The sequence below is a fragment of the Pectinophora gossypiella genome, chromosome 25 (genome assembly GCF_024362695.1).
Source record: "Pectinophora gossypiella chromosome 25, ilPecGoss1.1, whole genome shotgun sequence".
In the NCBI taxonomy this organism is placed as follows: Eukaryota; Metazoa; Arthropoda; class Insecta; order Lepidoptera; family Gelechiidae; genus Pectinophora; species Pectinophora gossypiella.
In genome coordinates, this window is record NC_065428.1 from 9,965,749 (window position 1) to 9,986,168 (window position 20,420).

A 20,420-nucleotide genomic window follows, 5' to 3' on the forward strand; every position below is an offset into this window, starting at 1 on the left:
GACAAAAATAAACTATTTCTTATTTTTAATTTCTGATTTATTAAAAACCTACTTATATAATATAATGGGAAAGAGATAAGATAAATATTTTATGACGATATATTGTGATATACACAGTGATATTATTTTAGAATCTGACACGTATATCCGACCTCGCCGATCGGGATTAACGGTATTAATACATAAATAGAATATATTTATCAACATTTTGTGCACGCATTGTCATAAACATTCAAATATGAGTGATTAACACGTTTAAAAAGAGTACGTTATCAAATGAGTACGATCTTTTTGATGCTTGTGATTAAAAAACGTACCTAACACCCGTAACAAGTTCACTCAACTTTTCCTCCAATCGACTCGGCCTCAGCTGAGATTTTGGTATTTTAACAGATTTATATCCTCGACATGAGGATGTTACTGGAGTTAAATGACGTCATGCCATATTAGAGTAAACTCGAGTTAAGTTTGAGGCACCGTCTAAGGTTACCGATTTAGCTGACCCCGAAGAAAGCCTTAAGGTCGCTTCAACTGAGGAAGTAGTCGAGGAAGAATCGAGTGATCATCTTGAAATTAAATACGGGTGTAAAGCTAAAACTTGATGCCTGTGTGGACACTAGCCTGGAAAGTGGAAAAAGCGGGCCGAAAAGGGATTTGAGTTTATAACAGTAATATTTACCTTATTAGGAGGTTGTTGGAGGCCATGGAACGGCAGGTTCTCGTACAGGCCAGGGTTGTCTGCGAGGTTGCCGTTCGCCGCATTATCTACGCCATTCGTAGGTGGGCCTGGAGAGTTTTACAAAAAAAATAATGTTATTTTCGAAAACAATGTAGGGTCGATCAACTTGATTACTTCTTTCGTACCAAGATACTTAATTTTTTTAGAGAGAATTTACATAATATTAATTCTGAATATGCATTATGAAAACGTTAAAAAATAATCAACAATGATTTTGACACTGTTCTTTTAACAGGTTCTGATTTATAGTATGTTAGTTCCTGGATGAGACCTTGAAACACACACCATGAAGTCTAACTGAAATTTTCATTATTATCCCAAATCCTGATGATTATTTCAAAGATGTGGACCAAAATTTTCTTAGAATAAGAATACTCTAGATTCAAAAATGTATCTAACATGTCAAGCATTAAATTTTAAAGTTCTATCCATAATATTTTTGTAAAAAAACTAAGCCGTATTCGTATTTTTCGTTTTTTGAATCGATAGTATTCTCAAATCTGAACAAAAAGCACACGCAATCATCACACGTGGTAAAAATAAACATGCCATACTCACTGTCGCCTGGTTTCTTCCGCTTTCTGGTCGTTCTTGGGGGTTCAGTGAAAGGCTTAACTTTAGCACTGGTCGCTATCCTATCAGGCCTTTTAAACGACACAACTAAAAACATGCTCGAATTAAATGGAGATGCAAAACAAAAAGACATTCAAGCGAAAGCCAAACAAATTGGTAATATAGAAGCTAATAATGCAAGAATATAAATTTGTGAATTAGACGATACAATGTATGTTTGAGATAAGGAAATAGAAAAGTTAAAATAATTTTAACTCGGGTTTTTTTGCTTTGATTGCGAACTAATCAACAATAAACCGGAAAGGAATAAGTACTATGTAATCTTTGTAGGGATCTCAAATGAAATCATACATTGTCTCGAATATATTAAAGATAAGAGTTATATTTTTATAGTTAGTCTGTTGATAATATGAATTATTTTTTATCGCTGATATTTTTCGTCACTGGGTCACAAATATTCCAAGTAGTTTTCTTTCTTGTCTATAAAATAAAAGTTTATTCTTCTTTATTGTCTATAAAATAGTATTTCATTTTATCAACAGACTTATTTAGTATGGGATTTTGTGCGAGTGTTAATGTGACATGTTACAATATAACTACCTCCTTCAGTTACTATAACATTCGGTGTCTCACTCTGAAATAAAGACTTCAGTCTATTCTTAGGCAAGGCATAACCCGACTTATTTAAATTGATCAAAGATAAAGCTCTTTTGTTTGATTTGTTGATCTTCTTATATTTACCATTACTGTCATCTGAGTCATTATCACTTTTTCTTCTTAAATTCTTGAAAATACCCATTACATTTTGAGCATGTTTTGTCTTAGTCCTTTTAGGATATTCAGTCTTAGGTTCAGCGTCATCAGTCTTTCTGTTTCTTTCTAGCAAACCGAGGTTAGCTTCGTCTTCTCTTTCTTCAGCTTTCTGACTCGCAGCTTGGAGTCTTGCTTGATTTTTTGGACTGAGTGTGTGGTTTGAGTTCACATGTACTAGGACTCCAGGTTTTAAAGGCCACTTATTTGGAGACACAACAGGCGTTGTATTCTCAGGTAGGCTTTCTTTAGGTGTCTCAGTTTCATTACTTTCTTCTATTTTAGCTACTCTACTAGAGTTTAAAGTTGCTTCTAGTTGCGACAGGTTAGCTTGCAAGGTCGAGTTTTCCTTAAACTTGTTCATCTCTAAAGGGTAGTTTTGTGAATCGACTAGTCTCGTCCTGTCAGATGATTTTGGGCTAAATGATAGATTGATCCGGGGCGATAAAGCAGGCAAAGCTTGCGATATAATAGACTGGGCTATAGACACTTCGTTTAAACAGCTACCATCCGGACTGAATAAAAAAAGATGAAAAAATAATGTTAAGGTCATGCATGATGAATGTTCGTTATAAAAAAAAATAAGTCATTGTACGTAATGCAACGAGAAAACATTATGATTATTATGATAAATAAATAAATATTATCATAATTATTAATATCACGTGTAATTATATTTTTGTAACATCGATAAAAGTATTATATTCACATGTAGATAGATAGCATAAGTGTAATAAAAGATGAAATAGTATTATAATATCATAAATACATAAGACATTGAAGAAATAAAATAATATAGTATCAATGATTAGAAGAATGCTTTCCAGAAAATTTTCCATGCATTAAAAAATAGTATACGGAATTTTGACAAGATAACTACAATCGGGAAGAAATCTAGGTACATCAAACCACACAGTGTTTTTCATAAATACCAAAATCTTGTAATACTTAACTACTGAGCCAAAAAACAGCGAGAAAATAAATATAAGAAAGCATTCTCCATCTATGTAAGAAATGTTAAAATATAATTTTGTTATTATTATTAGTATGATGATACCTGAACTATTAATTGTAGTCAGTCTTAGAACGTCTGGAGTTAGTGCGGTTAGGAACCTAGGCAAGAAATGAGGCTTATAAAATAGAAGTTATATAAAATTTTGGCGCTTATTCTGGAAAATTATTTTATTTTATTTTCATTTGATAGCTTTATAACTACTCCCTTCACTTACGACAAACACAATAAATGGAGCTAGGTTTAAAATTTACAAAATAAAGTAAAATTAAAAGATTTTTGTTTTTATAGCACTCAGCCGTGCATATGGAAACTCATAAAAAGAAAATTAAATTGAAACAATGACTCGGACGGGACTTGAACCCGCAGACCATGTAATTAACAAGAGGCTTAAAAAGAGCTGCGGGTTGTAGTCTCATCCTCAGATATTTTCGATTTAAATTTCTTTTTGTAGTTAAAATGAATTTTGTCTGCCATAACATTTATGTTAAAGTTTTATATTTTGAACTCTCTAACTCTGGATCTTTCTTAAACTTGTTGTAAGTAAAGGATGGTAATATTTTTAAAGCTGCCAATAATATTAAGTTTGTTTCACCAGAATAAGAACCATTATCATCGTATAATTATAATAATATAACAATCCTGTTGTAAAAATAGTGTTAGTCGATTAAAAATAAATAAAAAAGATTTATCCATGCTGCTAACTGTAAGTTATATCTAGTACAGTCAGCTACATAAAAAAAATAACTAAATGTTACTAAACTATATCTAAACCTGTAAAATCTATAAATTATGATATGTTAGTGACATCTAAAGGGGACGTCGTAATATTCTATAACAGGATTTAAGAGGATTGTCTTACTAATAAATATTTTTCAGATGTTAATCTGCAGATGACTGTACTAAACACTAAACTTGTTAGTATAATTTAAACCCTAACAATTCACTAATAAAAATCAGCCGTTGGTCCAAGCATTCAGCAAAATTACAGGCTCAAACTCAACTCAAACTTTGATGACCTTTATAACCTTTGTGGACCTTGACCTTTAGGGTCGGTGCGGGACAATTACGGGTGACCTTGTAGGGGGCATGGATAATGTGTGCCAAGAATCTGCTCGGACCAAGGGCGTTGCTGAAAATGTTCATTTTTATTTTTATATACTACATATTAAATAAATTCATATTGCATTTACTTGGTTCTAGAGATTTTAAATAAAATATAATAAAATATATCTTTAAAATAATAATAAACTTTATTCTCAGATAATTTATATATTTATAATATTCAATAAATAAATAATTATTTCATAGTTTTTGATATATATTTCTAGTATTTATTTAAATGTAAACTAAATTGATATTAGAATTTTTAACCTATAAAGCTCGTAAAATATAAAATAAAAAAAATACTAATTCATTCTCAGCTATGACATTATTGACTAAAGTAGACTAGATTTTAAATTACGAGTAGGTAATTAAAATATAATTTTTAAATGATAAGATTATACAAATAAAACGAAAACTTACTTTTCTCTCTCCTCCAATTCGACTGGATTGTTATCTAATATGAGTTTGTATGTTTGTTAAACGACGTGTTAAAATTTAGTGCAGCGTCCGGAAAAAGACAGACAACAAAATTACTAAAAAAAATCACACTTGTAAAACTATATTATTAGTTACTGAAACGTGAATTCATTCACACGTTAAGTTACAGAAAAAAATTTGGTAAAAATTTTGAGAATTTTAAGTGTTCATTTTTACGTATCATTATTACGTGATTTAACGTCATTATATTATTAACTTATTTTAAAATTATTTATACCAATTTGGGTCCCTACTAGTAGATTATTCTCAACGAGACGTGATCATTATCGTGTTATAAGTCTGTAAATTAACGTGTGAAAATACTTTTACATTTCTTTGTTAGATGATTCTTTTTTATTTAAAGCAATAGACAAATTATAATAAGAAGCAACACAAGAAGAATAAAGTCTACGTCACACACGAAAGAAGAAAGCGAAACGTAAAGGTTTTATTGAAAAATAAAATGAATGTAAAGTTAACACTAAAATATTTATGTGCAAAAAATATTGTATAAAGTTTTTTTTTGTAAAATTAACCCACTAATTTTACAAAAAAAAAGTCTTATAAAGTAAAAATGTAAAACAAAAAAATAAGCTAAAATATACTTTGTAAAACCTACATTCATTTTGTACACATTTTAAAGTAGGTAAGTACATTTAAGAATTTAAAATAGGTATGCAACGATAAAACATTAGCAAATACAAAATGGTATTAAAAAAACTATATTCATAATATTATGCCAATTCGAATACACAGTGAACTAAAAAGTTAGTGGTTAAAAAGTCCATATCGAAGCAATTAAATTAAATTAAATTAGCTTGGTGACATGTGTTGGCATGCGCACTTACTTGTATATGCGCATATTTATGTCAATATTGCTTTTTAGATGAATTGCTTAAATATGGCCATTTTAACCACCCCGTTAAAAAAAAGTACTTACATTTGGACTTGGCCCTCATTCGACGGCAGACGCAAATGATGATGATGCATAAAATGACGGTGATGACCAAAATGGTCAGAGCGATCCCACCAATGAGGATCAACTTTTTCTGGTCACGCCACCACGGGACTGCACCTGAAGGAGGAAAGTTTAGTCAGTTAATCAACTTCTTCTTCTTATCGTGTTGTGAGGTGGAATACCAGCCTTATCAACCCTGATGTCAGGGTTACCATTGAGCAGCCAAAGTCCCTGACCTGACTCATATAACGACACGTACTTACTTTAACCTATTAAGACCGAGATTTCCAGACACGATACTTAAACAATGGGGTTTGGATTTATAAAGAACATTCGGTCTTAGGAGGTTAAGTAAATAGTAGCCGGGACCTGAAGCATGGATCATCTTACTTTCGGACACGATTGTGTGCCTGATTAGGTGATCATCCCGCAATATCCTAACCAAACTAGGCATCGCAGAAGATAAATGAAATATAGGCTTATTTATTATTAATAGTCTTTTATTTATTAAGTAAAAAACACCCAACCCACAGTACTCTTAAAGTATCTATATTTTAACTAACAATTATCAAACGCCATTAAACCACAGACAAAAAATAATAGAAAGCGACCGCTAGACATTGTCTATGTTATTACAATGATTATCAACACCCCGCCTCAATGTAATAACAGGAAAAAACTTATTACTACAGTCCAAACAACAATAGTTACTTAAATACCTAAGTAATACATACAGAACTACAAAATTACTTTTCATACACCCCACAACTATTTAGAAATCTCAACAGTAAATGCTTATTTAACGGCTTTGTGAACATATCTGCAGTCTGATCTTCAGTTTTTAAATATTTTAAACACAAAGTTCCTTTCTTAACTAAATCCTTAATGAAATGATATCTAATATCAACATGCTTCAAACGCTTAACACTATCAGTATTTGCAACCATTATTGCACATTGGTTATCGCAAAACATTGTAACCGGGCAAACATTTTCAATGTTAAAATCTTTTAAAACATTAATAAGCCAACAAGCTTCGCTTGACGCCATACTAGCGGCTATATATTCAGATTCTGTTGAAGACAGACTAACACTGGCCTGCCTTTTTGAACACCAAGAAATTAAACAATTAGCAAACTTAAAACAATAGCCCGTAGTGGACTTTCTATCACTTAGGTCTCCTCCCCAATTTGCATCACAAAAACCAATTAACATGTCACTATTACATCTATATACTAATTTATAATTAAGAGTGTGTTTAACATACCTTAAAACTCTTTTTAAGGCTGTTAATAACATATTATTAGCTTTATTCTGATATCTGCTCAAAATAGATAAAACAACACAGATATCTGGTCTTGTTCCTAATGCTGCATATGACAGACAACCTATAATTTGTCTACATGTCTTTTCAATTTCTTTGTTAATTACAGACCCATTATTTACCTCTAAAAATATTTTAGCATTAAAGTTTACATCCATAGGGGTACACATTTCTTTACAATTATACATTTTAAATTTATGTAAAACATTTTCAAGATATTCCTTTTGACTTAATTCAGTAATTTTATTTTCAAAATCCTGTTTTACATGTATACCTAAGAAAATTGATACTAATCCCATATCCTTCATTTTAAATTCCTTGTTTAACAATGACTTAAGGTCACATATTACTGTTTCATCATTTCCAAAGATTAATAAATCATCAACATATAACAAAACATATGTCTTACTACCACCTATACATTTTGTATACAAACAACAATCACTTTGTGACCTAACAAAGTTTTCTTTTGTAATAACAGAATTAAATTTTTCATTCCAATATTTGGGAGACTTTTTTAAGCCATACAAGGATTTATTCAATTTAACAATTCTCTTGTCCCCATTATAAGCACCTTCTGGTAGTTCTAAGTATACATTTTCATCTATATCTCCATACAAAAAGGCCCCTGTCACATCCATCTGAAAAACAGGTAAGTTTAATTTAGATGCTACAGCCATAAATAGTCTAAAAGTTGCTAATTTTGCTACAGGTGCATAAATTTCGTCAATATTTAATATATCATTTTGTTCAAATCCCCTGGCAACTAATCTAGCTTTATACTGTATAGAACCATTGCTTTGTTTGACCTTAAACACCCACTTACTACTAATCACTTTTTCATTACATGGTGGTTCACATACATACCACGTGTCAGTCTCTTGAAGAGTTTGAAGTTCCCTTTGTACGGCCTTTTGCCACTTACAGGCATTCGGGCTTCTCATGGCCTCCTCATATGTCTTAGGCTCTTGGTCATCCACCATCACATTGTTGCAGTTGTAGAATTTTGTTTGTTTTCTTACACGCTTCTCCTTAGGACTTACAGAGCATTCTCCAATATCACCAAGCTCGTCGCTGTCACTTGGTTCATACAGACTGCCTTCAGACTCGCTATGAGCACTAGACTCCAAGTCCGATGTAGAATTGGTGTGTGGTGACTGATGATCTTCACATACTTGGGTTTCTTGAACAGCCTCTTCTTTTTCAGCGCATGTGTCAGTCAGAACTTCCTCTTCACTTGTCGCTCTTGGTCTCATCCTCTCTTCTTTAATAAATACTATATCCCTTTTAATTTCCACTTCTTTCTTATCTGGAAAATACACTCTGTATCCTTTAGTAGTTTCACCATACCCCACCATCACTCCTTTTTCTCCCTTAGGATCCCATTTCATACGCTTCTCTTTAGGGATATGAACATATACTGGGGTACCAAATATTTGTAGGTTATGAATATCATAAATCTTATTTGCCCACAATTCATAGGGCGTCTTTCCTTCAACAGAGCTCTTCCCAGTCCTATTGATGACATAGGCCGCTGTATTAACAGCTTCAGCCCATAAATTGATCGGTAAGTTTTTAGCACAAAGCATTGTTCTGGCTGCCTCCACTAAAATTCGGTTTTCACGCTCGGCTCTCCCGTTTTGCTCTGGAGTGTAAGGTACCGACGTTTGATGTACTATGCCCTTTTCCTGGAACATATCTTGAACCTCTTTGTTTATAAATTCTGTGCCATTGTCACTTCTGACAATCTTTACCTTATTTCCAGTCTCGTTCTCGGCCAGGGCAATAAATTTCTTGATGCACAACTTGATTTCATGTTTTCCTTTCACAAAATACACCTTTCTATACTTTGAATAGTCATCTTTAAACGCGACAAAGTATCTAGAACCTCCAACAGACATTGTTTGCATTGGTCCACAAGTATCAACATGAATCATTTCACCAGTCTTTGTGCAGACGTTTTCGCTCCTTGGGTAGGGCAGACGATGCATTTTGCCCTTTAAACAACTTTCGCACGTAGAGGATTGGGCACTGCTCGGAATTATATTGTTTTTCTTGAGCGCGTCTTTCACGTAACCCATGTTTTGATGTGCCATTTTTTCGTGCCATTCATTCAAATCTGTCGTTCTAACATCAGCGACATTTGCGGCGCCTGTCTTATTATAGCGAAAATCCAGGTAATACATGCTGCCGCAACGCTCAGCCACTGCCATCACTTTATTTTGCTTATAAAATTTGCACATTTTATCACCAGTTACCAAAACATAACCTTTGTCTATTGCACAGTTGACAGAGAATAAGTTTGTTTTTAATTCCGGAACATGAAGTACATTGTCTATGGTTGTATCCACCCATTCACTACCATTCCAAACATATACCACCACCTGTCCACAGCCTCGGACAGTAATTTGCGTTCCGTTTCCCACAATTACAGATTTATTTTTTTACCATAGAGTAAGATGTAAATAGTTCGTAATCACAACACATATGTTCGCTTGCACCCGAATCCACCAACCATTTTGTTTTTTGAAAATGTTCACCAAATGCACTGTCTACTACAAAAGCGTTACTTTCTTTTTGCTCACTGTTTTCTTTATTCTTTCTAAAACGACACTGATATTTAAAATGTCCTGGTTTCTTACAATAATAACATCTCATATCTTGACGACTGTCTTTCACTGTTTTGTCCGTACACTCACTTTTATAATGTCCTATTCTGTTACAATTGAAACACTTTACAGTTTTCTGGTTTGTTTTCTTGGCTACGAAAGCTGTAGATGTTTGCACACTTTCCACTTTTCCTTTAATTCTTTCCTGTTCTATTAGCAATCTTGCAACTAGGTTTTCAAAAGTTTGTTTCTCGTCTGGAGCAGACTCCCAAGCTGATATAAAATGTTTATAATCTTCCGGCAACGACATTAAAACCTTTGTTATTACAAATTTGTCAGATATTTCTTCCCCCATCTGTTTCAATTGACTCTGTAACTCCTGTATTTTAGACAAAAACACAGACATATCTGACCCTTCCTCATACTTGAACTGAAAGAACCGTTGCTGTACAATGTGTATACTAGTTTCAGATTTTTGTTCGTAAACACTTAATAACTTTTGCCACATCTTTGCCGCAGTATCACACGTGATAATGTGAAGCATGACATCCTCCGTCATTCTTGTTACTATCAGCGATTGGGCCTTCGCATCCTGAGCTTCCCATTGAGAGTGTAGTGTTTCATTTTCAGGTTTTACCGTTGTACCTTCCACTAACTTAAACAATCCTTGCCCACGCAACAATACTGATGTTTGAAATTTCCAAATATTCCAGTTCTTGGAACCCTCTAGCTTCATCACATTCTGTGTATCCATAATAGTATCCCTCCTGTAGGTTGTCCTGCCTTGCCTCCGAACAAGTAATTTCAAAATTCCTTCCTGGCGAGATGTGTATAACCACCAAAAGAGGTCGATCGACACGTGCACAGTATTTCACTCACAATAAGCCTACATTCACCTCTCAATCCAGCTAGTGGCCTGGGCCCATAACCAGAAGATAAATGAAATATAGGCTTATTTATTATTAATAGTCTTTTATTTATTAAGTAAAAAACACCCAACCCACAGTACTCTTAAAGTATCTATATTTTAACTAACAATTATCAAACGCCATTAAACCACAGACAAAAAATAATAGAAAGCGACCGCTAGACATTGTCTATGTTATTACAATGATTATCAACAATCGCAAAGAGTTTTTTGTGATATGTCCCCAGCGGGATTCGAAACCAAGACCTCCAGATCGTGGACGCAACGCTCATCTACTGGCCCACGGCGGCCAGGAAAGCGAAGTTGTATAAGTACATAGACTCACTCCTCGCTCCTATTGCCGTTAACCAGGCACAAATCCCGGAAACCACGTGATATCAATTTATCTATGGTCTAAACATGAATTCAAACTCATAAAATCGAATCCAGAGGTTTAGAGCCCGAGCCGGGATTCGAACCAGGGACATTAAGACGCAAGTCACATGTTCTCCGAACAGGTCTATTATGATAAAAGAATATCTAATAAAAAAGAAAAAAGAAAAACCAGAACGGATGAATCAATTTCCAAAGGTATTTTTCTCGGCTCTTCTTCAGCTTTTAGAGCTTAATCTCTAGGTCTTAAAATTGGGAAAGGTGGTATACTGAGATGAGTTGTGCGAAAACTTTTAAGAATTGGCATTTTTCAGATGATAAGCAATCGACATGTTATAGAAGAAAGCGTTTCAGTATTCGGAATAATTAGAAGTCATAATAACGTAACACAAATTCGCCGAAAACCACTATCTTGCAAAAATATATAATTCGTAAAAAAACATGTGAGTTGAAATATAATAAACTTAAAAAATAACGGATAAAATAATCTATAATCTATAATAATCGATAAAATAATATAAATATTACACTATTAGAACACTGAAAGCAAAATTCTGAAAATTAACATAACATCTACTAATCAATACATAAAATAATGATACAAAAGAAAGGGAAACCGATACTCCATAGTCATATTCATACTTACTTAAACTTTCCCAGTTTGCTAGAAATCAGAAAACAATTTTGTAACATTTGATGAAAATCGTATCTTATTAAAAAAGTAGAATTCGGATTTGGAATTGGAATTTCAAAACAAAATAAATATATTAAAAAGGCGAATTCGAATTTCAAACGATCTTTTATCAATTATTAACAAGAACAAATATAATTTAAGTGGCTGTTACCAACGACTTCGTTCGCTTCGTAGCGGTGGTTACCATTAATTTATTTTTTATTTATTTACTTTTAGGAAGATTAATAGCTGAATAAGTAGTACAGTAAATAAAATCATTAGTATCTATATGCTAATTACAAATCTCCACCTATAGGAATCTAATATAACTATAGAAGTGTCATAAAATCTTTGTCTCCCCAATCTTTGCTTTGTGGGTTGAATTTCGCAAAATCCTTTTTTAAACTTCTAGCACTTGTAGTTTATGAGATTTCGTGATGTCAGTCAGTCAGCCCGTGAGTGGTCTTCCGTTTTTTTAAAAAAAAAAAAAGATTGTAAAATACAAATTGACTCACCAATAGTGATGGGCAGGGAAAGAAAAAATTGGGTGGGAAAGAAAAAATATCGGGAAAATATGGGAAAATAAAATAAACACCCGAAAAATTCCCGAATCATGGGAAAATATTTTTTATTTAATTATTTTTAATCTTATTATTATTTGTATGTCGTTTCCATGTCTCTGGTCGGGTCTGTCATGGAGTCCCGGACTTTTGGAAGGCGTGCGTGGGGCCGAAGCCAACACGTAGAGGCCCCTTAAGACAATTTACTCAAAATGTGTTGTGACACCAACCGGCGATTATCCCTGTATGCACTTTGGGAGTGCACCCAAAGACAATCCCTGGTTCGTGTAGGACTATTGCAGATTATGGGAACAAAAGGAACTGGGCTATTGGGTTGGGGGTTAGTGAACCTATATACTGGGGCTACTGCACCTGCTCGACCAATGTTAATAACAGAGATACATTCGGCAGGCGGTGACTCGTCACTCACTGGTTGGGCCACCTATCTAGCCGACGCGACTGGACGGCAAGACAGCAACATGGTTGTGAGCATCTCAGGGTGTCAAGAGGTGTACACCGCTTTCTGCGAGGCGGTTTACCCGCCTTACCAACTCGCGACTTATGCATCTTTCACTTCCACCTTGCGAGCGTATAGCTCTAACGCCCCACTCTGGCTGGCCAATGAAGGCAAGCCAGAGGTGAGAGTCCTGCGGCCCCCGCTAAGGTCCACTCCGGCTAGCCAGTACTGTCACCATCTTTGTTGCTCTTCTTTGGACTCTCTCTAGTAGTGCAATGTCCTTCCGATAGTAAAGTCTCCATATTTGAAACCCATGTTCTAACAGCGGTCTGACGTAAGTAAGTTTTGTAAAGCCTAAGGAACAATTCCGTATCTATATGATAAAAAGCTTTTCTAATTATGTATAAAAGGGAGTTATCCTTCTTAGTGATTCCAATAATGTGTTCGTCCCACTTTAGATTATGTGTTATCGTTATGCCAAGGTCCTTTTGTTTTTTAACACGCTCGAGAGGTTTTGAGTCAGTGGTGTAACTCAACGTGGGGTGGTTACTGCCAACATGCAACACAGTGCATTTGTCTACGTTTAATGTGATTAGCCAATCTCGGGTCCAAGCAATTACTCTATCAAGATCATCTTGGATTATATTATCTAATAAGTGGATTCCCCGTTATTTTCGTGTCATCTGCAAAGAGTGATATATCAGACATGATACCATGTTTAAGATATGTAAGGTAGTTACTGAATAAAATAGGTCCTAACACCGATCCCTGCGGCACACCGCTGAGGACTTTTCTGGGAACAGAGTATGATTCTCCGATGCGCACAGAGAATGTGCGATTTGACAGGAAGTCTTCAATCCACTTCACGACATTGCCTCTGATTCCAAAGGGCTCTAATTTAGCAATCAATGGTGTGACAGGAACTCGATCAAAAGCTTTTTCATAGTCCAAGTAAATAATATCTGTAGGTATTCGTGCCTCCCAATTTCTTGCACAAAACCATGTTGCTCCTCGATGATGACATTCTCTCGTGCCAAAAGCATCCTATATAAAATCGAACATTCCATTCAAAATATATTACAAAGGAGATCATCGGCTTTCCATACTTTGGCCGGCCCAAATTTGAAAGTGCCGGTCAGAGAAAAAAAATGTGTCAAACCTTTCGAGTAGATTGTTCTGAACATTTTTTACTATGACACCAGACGTGTATGACCATTAGTTTGGCTTTAATTGGATTTTAAAAATCTCGACTTTTCATACATTTGTAAAAAATAATATTATTATGTCCGTTGGGAAAAAAAGGTATAAGTACAGGCGTATTACAAAGGACCGTTAGAACATTTATTAGTATGGCGCCAAACTTCTATGACCATTATTTGGACTTTCAGTTTTGGTTAATATGTTAAAATGCCGGCCATCGAAAAAAATACGTCGAATCTGTCTAATAGTTGCTTCTCAATATTTTTTAATAACACCAAACATCTATGACCATTATTTTGACATTATTTTTGGAATTTACGTTTTAGTTTAAATATGAAAAATGCCGACCAGCAAAAATATCATGTTGAGAGTATCGAGTAGATGTCTGTTAACATTTTTTTTTATAGCGCCAAACTTGTATGACCATTAGTTTGGCTTTTAGTGCATTTTAAAAATTTTGTTTCTTATTTATTTTGTATGAAAATAAAGTGCTTTGGGTAAAAAATGCGGTACGGCGGATTACAAAGGACCTTTAGAACATTTAATAATCTGGCGCAAAACATTTTTGACCGTTATCTTGACTTTTTATTCGTCTCTCTTTCCGTTTTGGTTCAAATGAGAAAATGTCAGCCAGCGAAACAAAATAAGTCAAATCTTTTGGTAAACGACTTGAACGACGTATTTTTACTATACTACCAAATGACGACTTTGGCTTTTATTGGACTTTTTAAAAAAACTTTTTTATATACATTTTAACAATGACAACAAGTAGAGCTTTCCCAATGGCTAGTTATTAGTCAGATAAATACTTTGTGTTTTTGTTTTGTGTGTTGTTAGGTGAACTTCTATATTAATACTATCTGATTTTAGATATGACGTTGGCTGTAGTTTTTGCATTCGACTCAACGTTACGGCCTAAGTTTAGGTTGAATTATGGTATTGATTCACCTTGACCGTAAATGGTTACCACCCTCCAAAGATAAGCTTGCCATCTAGTGACGAAACTCGTATATTGGCATGACGTCTGAAGTATCTGTTAGGGAAAACAGGAGTCGGGTAGTTGTACTTTGCAAGTATGCCTATCACAATATCCTGGTGCTACTCGGCCGATAACATAGTAGGTACCTCTATCACCCCACTGTTTATTCCTTGTATACACTTTTCTTTAAAAAAAGTAGTTTCTTAAGCGTGTATCACCATCAGGTAAGGTAGTGGTCAAACGCAAACCTATTTTTCAAAAGACGACCACCATATTACGCCTTTAGCAAGATAGTTCCATTATCACTAGATAAAACTTTTTTTTGATTTTTGGAAAATCGAATTAAGTTCAAAATATTGGTCATAGTCGTTTAATGCCATAGTAATAAACATTCTGACGATCCTTTAAATAACGCGCCTGTTATATTTTATTTTTATACAAAATGAATCAAAAATCAAGTTTTTTTTAAATCCAACAAAAGCCAAACTAATTAATGGTCATACACGTTTTTGTCATAGTGAATAATGTTTACAGGTATCTTCTCGATAGCTTTCACATGTGTTTTTTGCTGACCGGCACTTTTCACACAGAAACTATAACGTAAAGTCCAACAAAAGTCAAAATAATGGTCATAGACGTTTGGTGCCCTAATAATAAATGGTCAAATGGATAAGTTCTAACGGGATATACAAATATTGTTTCATGGCCGGCACTTTACATTTTCACCAAAAATGTATGAAAAATACAGTTTTTTAAAATCGAATAAAACCGAAGATATTGACCCTACAGCTTTGGTGCCATAGTAATAAATGCTCATATGGATAAGATCTAACGGAATATAGCAAAATTATTTTTTGGCCGGCACTTTGACTTCTGGGCGGAAATCCGATGATCTCTTTTAAGTTTTTTAAGAGTTCATACGACACTACGACAGAAGATAAATTGGGCATAAGTAGGCATACATTATATTTAAACGGTCTTTGTTGGAAATCCTTACTTTTAATACAAATATATGGGATAAAAAATATTTTCCCTTGAAATGGGAATTTTTCGGGTTTTTTCCCTCAGAATTGGGAAATTTCCCAAATCGCGGGAATTTTCCGGGTAAGAACCCAACACTACTCACCAACAACATCTCTCTCACAAGGTCGCGACATGCCCACGGTATTATTGGCTTGGCACAGATAAGTTCTGTAGACGCCCACGCTAGGACTCAGTTTGAGGAAGCTCTGGTGCCCACTCTGCCATATCTTCTCGTCTGTCAGACTGTCGTTGTCGTTCTTCAACTTCCAGGAGAAGGAAACCTGGAAGAAGGAAAAGTGTTTGAAGGAATATTTGTGTGCGGTGTAAGTAGCTGGATTCGACAGCTAAAAACATAGAACGCGCAAAAAAAAAAAACAAAAAGCAATATTGCAATTCAACATTTGCGCACAAAAAGTACCAGAGTTGATAATGCCAACAACAAATGTCTAAAAGCAATATTGCTTTTTTAGATAAATTCAATAGAATTAAAAAGGAACACCAAGAATAGAATTGAATTGAATGATTTGCTTTTTAATACCCCTGATTGTCCTGATAACAAGTAGCTCAACCCACCTCGTTCGGGTGAATTTATTTATTAGAGTTACACTTTTCCACTTTGCAGACCCACTCAGCTGCTAACAATTCCATTAAGTCGACTATGGGATAGTGTCCTGGCCTATCTACATATTATAACACTCTCTAAAACTTAATTTATTCGAAAACCTTTACCTAACCGCTTACCTAACCTGAAGTTTTGATAGGTTGAAGACACTGCCTGTCCGACCTTCCAACCCATGAAGGGAAAATCGGCCCAATACAGGTTAGGTCACATATCTCTGTAACGCATTTTTCGGGAATGTTCCTAACGATGTTTTCCTAATGTTCCAAACGAATTCGAAAGTCATTTGTGTAGGTCCGTACTGGGAAATTATTAAAACAAAATAACGTACTTTTTAAAGAAGAGCTTACCTCCAAAGGATTGGCGTGTGCAGTACAAACTAGCACCTGTTCTCCATCCATTTCTATCTGCTTGATTCCGCATTCGGGTATAACTGAAAACGCGAACACTTTATTGTTTTTCTTCTTCTAATACTGAAGTAAATACATAAAGATAAAATCCTCCAAAAACAGATAATAAAGTGAATATATAAACATGGCATCCCTGAAGGATTATATTTACTCCTCGCCAGCAGTGTTTAAGTCCCATGCAAAGACCTTGTATAGAATAGACCTCAGAACAATAACTAAAGCATAGAAGGAAGGCTAAAATAGCAACAGAACTCTATAATTCTGCTCTACTTTATCTTACGGAACCGGCGTAATGTTAGACAAAGACGCATATACAAAAATTGTTTCGTAATTTCGTAGGTTGTCACAAGTTTTTCATTGCCTAGTGTTGGGTTTCACTTTAGTAATATGTCGATAAAATTAAATTTACTTACAATTAATGTCGATAAATTTTTTTTACAAGATTTCTTTTTGTAGGATGCAATTATCTTCTTCTTGATGAAAGGAGACTCTGTCTCTGATAGGTAAGTATCTAACCATTTTTGGATTATATTGTCTGGTTTATATTAGTTTGGAGCTGCAGCTCACATTCAGGAAGGAAAGAAAATAGCCAACTGTTATCGTTTCATCGGTAAGTATTTTGTAATATTCGAATTTATTTATGATGTCATCCGCCGTGCACTGGTGTCGATCGACGTGCCGTGCAAATTGGAACCGCCGCCGCCGGGTCTAAGCCGCACAGACGGTAAGAGACCCGATGGGGTCACGCCATAGACATAGAAAAGAGTATGGACTGGAAATACCTACAGAAAAAACGTGCCACTCTGTAAACATAAAATGGCGGTCTTTACTAGGGCTACAAGCTGTTTCAATACTAGGATTACCATACTCGTACCTACTAGATATAGCATTATACTTAAAAAAATACGGCATACAAGTATTCATAAGAGAACAGAAAGGGAAAGTAAAAGGTAGGTAGGTGGTGTACTGTATCTTTCGTGCAAAACTTGTAAGTATTGTATGTTGTGTGCAATAAAGTATATTTGTATTTGTAAAGGAAGGTTTAGTCAAGATTTATCTAAGTCGCTTACACAAATCTATAACATTCATTACATTCTTTATTGGGCGCAGTTCGTATCAACCTGGAGTGTTGGAGTAGGAGTAAATAAGAAAAGGAGGTAAAATGAAATATAAATTAGATCGTAAATCTGTTCATTAGCAAGTATTTATTTCACACGTTATTAATTATGTACATTATATTTACAATAAATACAAATTTATTAATTTCTAAACAGTGTCAATTTGCTTAGAAACTGTCTTTGTGACACCCTGTCACATTGTTTTTTTTTTTTTTCATTAAGTCGTTTGATCTTGAGGCGGGACTTGTTCAGCTTTTCTTTTAAATTTTTCATCTCGTCTTCTTGAACTGACTGAAATAAAGTTTAATAATAATGTTAAAATAGTATATGTACAAAATAATCTATAAAAATAAAAGTAAAATATATCTGATTTAAGTGCATTGTGCAGCTGGTTGAATTATACACTCTATATATGTATATCATGTTAAAAATATAAAAAAAGAAAATTATTTGATATACCTTTTCATGTAAATCCAGTCGACACTTTTGGATTTAATATCTGAAATCAAAGATAATAATAATTTACTTATATAAAACGTGTACAACTCATAATTGTTTAGACATAAAACAACTACAGACTTAGTATATATACTAAGTTTATTAAGTACATAATAATATGTAGTTGAATGATAGATAGTATAAACGTGTTGTGATAACATGATACAAATATCTTATCTATCTATCCAGCAGTGAGATGATGCAGGCTAGGCTGAAATTTAAATTTAAACACCATTTCATCTGTCTGATCTATAATGTTCAATGTAGGAATAGCATCGTCTCGAAGACGCCTCCACTTTGAATTAGGAACACACATAAATTAATCCGCAGTAAAATGTTTCGAGCAAATACGGCTGTACTTATTTGGAATCCAATTTCGTCTATTAATGCGAATTATCCATTCTTTCTCTTTGTTATCGTCTACAGGAAATCTAAAAATTAAAAGTATCGATAATTTTAGTACATCACTATGGACAATCAACATAACCTCAAATCAATTCCGTATTCATCGATGAAACGTATAATATAATGGATATCTCAAATATTTTATGCTACAAATCTATTCAGCAAAACATATTACTTTCCTAAAATTGTTCAGCAGTTCACATTTCACTAGAAAATTACAAAAAACTTACCGATGAAACGACAGAAGTTGTTGGCTATTTTCTTTTCTTCCTGAATGTGAGCTGCAGCCCCATACCACACAAGACATAATGTCACACAGTCGAGACACTCAATTATTTGATATAAATAAAAGTTTCTTTCCATTTATTTGGAAAAATATTGTTAAATTATCACTTAAAACAATCTGAACACAAGACACTCGTAAACACAGTTGACGCGACCGTGTCAAATAGTTCGGTAAATATAAGTAAAGTCTTCTTATGTATGTTACTATGTATTTGGCCGAGTTAAAATGAGTCCAATAGGTCCAAATGACATTTCATGTTGTGACAACCTCGGAAAAAATGAAGCAAAGAGCGAATCATTTGTCCTTTTCTCACTCATAGTTTGTGTCGTAAGCTAGAAGAGAGCCGGTTTATAGTTTCTGAATTCTTATTTTAGCCTTCCTTCTATGCTTTAGTTATTGTTCTGAGGAATAGACGGAGCATATTTAAGACGAAAGAAAAACATAGGTTTTGTTTTTCGCACTCATGAGCCGTCATAAGTTAAAAAGAGATAAATATACTATCGTCGTAACGCCTTTTGTACTTGCGTAGCGGGTTTGTTATAGAAACGTACTTATTTGTATATATTTTGTGTCACGACCACTAGGGATGTTCTATGTCTTTATCGATATTATTTTAGGCCAAGATCTAAAACTTTGTACATACAAATTGAGTGATTAAATGCAGAAACAAGGCCCTTGTATCCATATCGGAGTGGATAACAAGTATTTTAATCAAAACGATACCTATTCGTTCCCAAATAGATAGATACCTATGAAGAACCGTACGGTGTGCTCACAGATTCAAAATAACTTCGACCTTCTAGACCTTCTAGTATATAATAAAAGCAAATACTTCTTTATAAGATTTTTATTCAATATAGTTAGAATACAATGACCACGAAGCACTTAACAATTCCGATTTTTGGTGGTAAAAAAATTTTTCCTCATGTTCACTTTCTTTAGAAGTGTACAGTGTCGGCTCTGGTCGTTATAACTTTACCTGCAAGAATGGCACATATTAACGTGGAGCACACAAATACACAAGAATTACATGTTTACACATTGCACATAGAAGGAATAATCACAGGTACTTACAAAAATAGTTATTCATACTAATTATTTTGTGCAATAGAGAATATTTGTATTGTATTGAATTATTTTTTCCATGCTAATGTAGAATACAAAAACGAAATAGCTGCAAATTCATCTACAAACTTATAACTAAACTTAAACTCACCTTATGTGAGATATGTGAGTGAATATTGTTGGTACTGCATCTCTATGTAATATTTTTGTTTGGTATCC

General features: G+C 34.1%; 1 protein-coding gene across 15 annotated transcripts in view; it reads right to left on the reverse strand.

Moving 5' to 3' along the window:
- The window catches only part of LOC126378017 (hemicentin-1), a 663,470-nt gene that overhangs the window by 7,090 nt on the left and 635,960 nt on the right, over positions 1 to 20,420 (reverse strand). For 8 of the 15 annotated variants that reach the window (XM_050026063.1, XM_050026060.1, XM_050026064.1 and 5 more), the window contains 7 exons: positions 16,770 to 16,852; positions 15,904 to 16,081; positions 5,659 to 5,793; positions 4,662 to 4,695; positions 1,913 to 2,637; positions 1,298 to 1,399; positions 680 to 786 (listed from right to left, as the gene is read on the reverse strand). In XM_050026063.1, the coding sequence (XP_049882020.1) occupies positions 680 to 786; positions 1,298 to 1,399; positions 1,913 to 2,637; positions 4,662 to 4,695; positions 5,659 to 5,793; positions 15,904 to 16,081; positions 16,770 to 16,852 (1,364 nt within the window). Of the gene's footprint in view, positions 1 to 679; positions 787 to 1,297; positions 1,400 to 1,912; positions 2,638 to 4,153; positions 4,267 to 4,661; positions 4,696 to 5,658; positions 5,794 to 15,903; positions 16,082 to 16,769; positions 16,853 to 20,420 lie in introns of those variants that run through there. The other 7 variants (XM_050026066.1, XM_050026067.1, XM_050026061.1 and 4 more) reach the window with 3 other exon arrangements.